Raw genomic sequence first — 1,944 nt, 5'->3', positions numbered from 1 at the left:
CCGGCTCTGTGGAGACATGTCAAAATGCTCTGGCCCCTGGCAGGAGGGGACATCAGCCACCAGCTCCTGCTCACTCACCGATGACCGAGACACAGACGTAGACGATGCGCCCTGAGAGCGTGGTGGGGGTGTCCGCGGGCGGATTGAAGAGCATTGCCAGAGATAGCATCTCTTTCTGCTGGGTGCTGGCAGTGGTGATGGTCGGGTTCATGATCACCCTCTCCTCCTCGTTCCTGTTCAGCTCCAGCATTTCCATGGCCTTTGGGGAGTTCAGCTGCCCGGACTGGTACCTGAGCAGATGGGACAAGCTGCAGCAGAGCCCAAGGAACTTCCCAGCTCAGGGGGACAGTGGGCAGCACCCTCATACCCCTCCCGCTCCTCCAGCCCCACATGCTGCTCCTGCAGCAGCCCCACAACAGCCACCCCACGGATATGCTCAGAGACACCACGCAGGCTCTTGTGAGCAACCTCCATCTTGGGGACTTGATGCTTCCCCAGGCTGCATCCCCCCTGGAAAAAGCTGTGGCCACAAGCCCCAGGCTCGATGCAATGCACATCCACCCCAGGCACCACCACGCGAGAGGAGACACCCACCGGAGGATGAGCACGCACACCGCCACTAGGGAGTAAGCCAGCAGTGTGCCGATCGACATGAGGTCCACCAGGTCCTTCAGGTCAAGCAGGAAGGCCATCATCGCTGCAACAAGGACATGCAGCATGAGCACGGCTCCAGACCGCCACGGGGCCGAGCGTGAGGCAGCAGCTGGGAGCCTTACCTGCAAGGAGCCCTGAGGTGATGGTGGCTGACAGAGGGGTCTTTGTGCGGCTGTTGATGCTGGAAAGGAACTTGAAGAGCAGCCCGTCCTCCGCCATGGCATAGATCACACGGGGCATGGGGAACATGGAGCCCAGCAAGCTGCCGTGGGGAGAGATGTCTCAGGGCCTGCCAGGCAAGCTGTCCACACCCACCACCCAGATGGGGACAGGACCGGCTCTGGGCTGGGAGGAGGACAGCACCTGGATGGGGCAAACCCCCTGCCCAGTCGGAACGCATGCTGCTAGTCCCTGTGCCGTGCCAGGCAGTGCCAGGGATGCAGCCAGTCCTACCTGGTGGAGAGTGCACAGAGTGAGCCGACGGCAACGGCATAGCGGGCAGGCTCCCAGCCCACCGCCTTGAAAGCCTCAGGCAGGGGGCTGTCCTTGTTCAGGAGGAAGTAGGGCACCATAAGGGTCAGGGCCGCGGAGACCCCAAAATAAGCCACAAAGCAGATGAGGAGAGACACAATGATGCCAATGGGGATCGAGTGCTGTGGGTTCCTGGCTTCCTCCCCTGTGCAGAGACAAGAGGCAGCATCCATCCCCGCTCCATGGTACAGCGTGGGGCAGCTGGCCCCGGGGTACGCAGCAGTGACTTTCCATGGCAGTGTGGGGCTGGGCAGCAGCAAGCAGGGGCTGTTGGAGAGGAGGGGTCCCCAGCTGTGCTGCTGCACTGGCAGAGGCTTCGGCACTGCTGAGAGCAGAGGCGCATGGCTGCAGCACTGGCTTCCAGGCATAGCTGGGCTCGCAGTCCCCCTGGCCATGCTGGCCCTCTGCCCTCACCAGCAGCTCCTGCTCCCCACAGAGCCCACTGAATGCGGATCCTCCGTTGCACGTGGGCACAGAGACACAGCCACTGTGCCCTCTGGCCCCCAGCCTTTGCAAAGGCGTGCTCTCCCGCTGCACCACGGCTGGGCTCGCAGTCCCCCTGGCCATGCTGGCCCTCTGCCCTCACCAGCAGCTCCTGCTCCCCACAGAGCCCACTGAATGCGGATCCTCCGTTGCACGTGGGCACAGAGACACAGCCACTGTGCCCTCTGGCCCCCAGCCTTTGCAAAGGCGTGCTCTCCCGCTGCACCACGCTCCCCGGCAAGGGGCTCGGCGGGCGGCATAGGAGGGCAAACAGCG

The 1,944-nt window shown here is 63.4% G+C and overlaps 1 protein-coding gene across 1 annotated transcript in view; it reads right to left on the bottom strand.

The window, feature by feature from the left end:
- SLC7A3 (solute carrier family 7 (cationic amino acid transporter, y+ system), member 3) overlaps positions 1 to 1,944 on the bottom strand; it is a 5,062-nt gene that overhangs the window by 1,264 nt on the left and 1,854 nt on the right. The window contains 4 exon segments of the mRNA XM_009583345.1: positions 79 to 290; positions 595 to 697; positions 777 to 916; positions 1,108 to 1,330. Coding sequence (XP_009581640.1) covers positions 79 to 290; positions 595 to 697; positions 777 to 916; positions 1,108 to 1,330 — 678 coding nt within the window.

This window comes from Fulmarus glacialis, unplaced genomic scaffold (assembly GCF_000690835.1).
Source record: "Fulmarus glacialis isolate BGI_N327 unplaced genomic scaffold, ASM69083v1 scaffold24158, whole genome shotgun sequence".
NCBI lineage: Eukaryota > Metazoa > Chordata > Aves > Procellariiformes > Procellariidae > Fulmarus > Fulmarus glacialis.
Note: the sequence above shows the minus strand (reverse complement) of the source record. Positions and strands in the feature narration are given on the sequence as shown.